General features: G+C 35.8%; 1 protein-coding gene across 1 annotated transcript in view; it reads left to right on the top strand.

The window, feature by feature from the left end:
* The window catches only part of LOC113238651 (lysosomal alpha-mannosidase-like), a gene marked incomplete at both ends in the record, with an annotated part of 11,469 nt that extends 10,315 nt beyond the window's left edge, over window positions 1–1,154 (top strand). The window contains one exon of the mRNA XM_026475487.1: window positions 1,061–1,154. Within this exon, the coding sequence (XP_026331272.1) occupies window positions 1,061–1,154 (94 nt within the window). The remainder of the gene's footprint in view (window positions 1–1,060) is intronic.
* Window positions 1,155–1,927: the final 773 nt, after the last annotated feature.

Below are 1,927 nucleotides of genomic sequence, written 5' to 3'. Positions count from 1 at the left end.
TGTGTGTGTGTGTGTGTGTGTGTGTGTGTGTGTGTGTGTGTGTGTGTATGCGTGTGTGTATGTACATAAACAAATATTTTGTTATAATTATTAATGCAAAGATCGAACACTAAGAAAAAATTTCTTACATTCGGCCGGATTCGAACTAAGCCACGGAACGAACCAGCGGACCTCACGAATTTTTCTATTTGGTTGTTGGATTTGGTTTTCAGCCAACTGCAAAATGTTCTTCACAAAATAAAAAATAAAGAAAATGCTTTGTATCAAATCATGAGGCCCATGAGTGGCACTCCAGTATTTCCACCGGGTGGCATACTTGGATAAAGCTCATAGAATCATCATTCTTGGTCATCGAGTATATAACCAGGAATATAGACGAAATAAGGGCCACCCATCCCTGGCAACTCATCAGTGAAATGGTACTGATATAACTTTTAAATATCAACTATCGTTTGCGCTGAAATCACAAATTAGAAAACTAAAATAGTACAGCGCCAACAACTGACCTGTGTGTACGTCTCCGTACATTCCAAAAACATTCTGTATTTATTGTAATAAAGATAATATTTATAACAAGGAAGGCTGTTCCATTCTACTGTGTGGCAAAAACAGCAAAACATCTAATTACAAAACAAACGGAATTACATTTCAACGGTAATTTAATATTAAATATGTAATTTTGCAATTTTCGTCCATTATAGCAAAGCTTAAGTTAAACTGGTAGATTTGAAGTGAAACAATTGACGACACCATCAATTGTTTCGGGTTCGGGCTGGCCAATCGGAGCGCAGTTGTCACCTTAATGATTTGGCAGAATAAATGACATTTCGTCTCTAATTCTGGTTATATACTCGATGTTCTGACGGTGAGCTGACATTGATGATGAGGGCGATTACGTCAATAAATGTCGTTTGACATTTGGAGACTCCAAGCGTTGTATAGATGATATAAAGGTACTGGTAAATGTGAAAATAACTGTTTCTTAGATCAATGATTGCCACTGTAATTTTATATGCAATGAAGAATATTACATTAATTCATAAGTGTGTTTGGTTCTCAGATAGTAATCTACAATCCTTTGTCGTGGTCGGTCACGATGCCAGTCCGGCTACCTGTCCAGAAGTCAGGAGTATACTCTGTTTACGATGCCCACGGTAAGTACCTTTATCACGGAAGAAAAAATACAATACAACCTCAAATGGCTTAGGTTGATCCCGCATAACAGTGAAAGTGTTGAAGCGATTACTTTGGAAAAAATATTTATAGTAAAATTGAGAATATACACTGATTATTACGTACTTTACATAACATATGAATGATTTTTTTTTATATCAACTGAACTACATAGAACACGTACATTATACGCATCGAGTATATAACTAGAATTAGAGACGAAATGTCATTTAATTTGTTTGAAAACTATTCTGCCAAACCATTGCTATGATAACTGCGCTCCGATGGCCAGCCTGAGTTCGAAACAATTGTCGGGTGTCGTCAATTGTTTCACATCAAATCGACCAGTTAACTTGGGCTTTGCTATAATGGACGAAAATGTTTTTCCCAAACCACCGAATAGAACAGCACGGCATTGTTAGAGATATTATCTTTATTACAATAAATACAGAATGTTTTTGGAATATACGGAGACGTACACACAGGTCAGTTGTTGGCGCTGTACTATTTCAGCTTTCTAATTTGTGATTTCAGTGCAAACGAGAGTTGATATGTATAAGTGATGTATCACTGATGAATTACCAGGAATGTATGACCCTTACTTCGTCTCTATTTCTTGTTATATACTCGATGATACAACCTAAAATGGCTTTTCGCGTTACAGTGAAAGTGTCCAATCAATCAATTTGGAAAAAATACCTATACTGTAAAATTAAGAACATACACCGATTAATACGTACTTTAAATAATATAT

The sequence above is a fragment of the Hyposmocoma kahamanoa genome, unplaced genomic scaffold, assembly GCF_003589595.1.
Source record: "Hyposmocoma kahamanoa isolate Upper Pololo Valley unplaced genomic scaffold, ASM358959v1 97122, whole genome shotgun sequence".
NCBI classification, from domain to species: domain Eukaryota; kingdom Metazoa; phylum Arthropoda; class Insecta; order Lepidoptera; family Cosmopterigidae; genus Hyposmocoma; species Hyposmocoma kahamanoa.
Note: the sequence above shows the minus strand (reverse complement) of the source record. Positions and strands in the feature narration are given on the sequence as shown.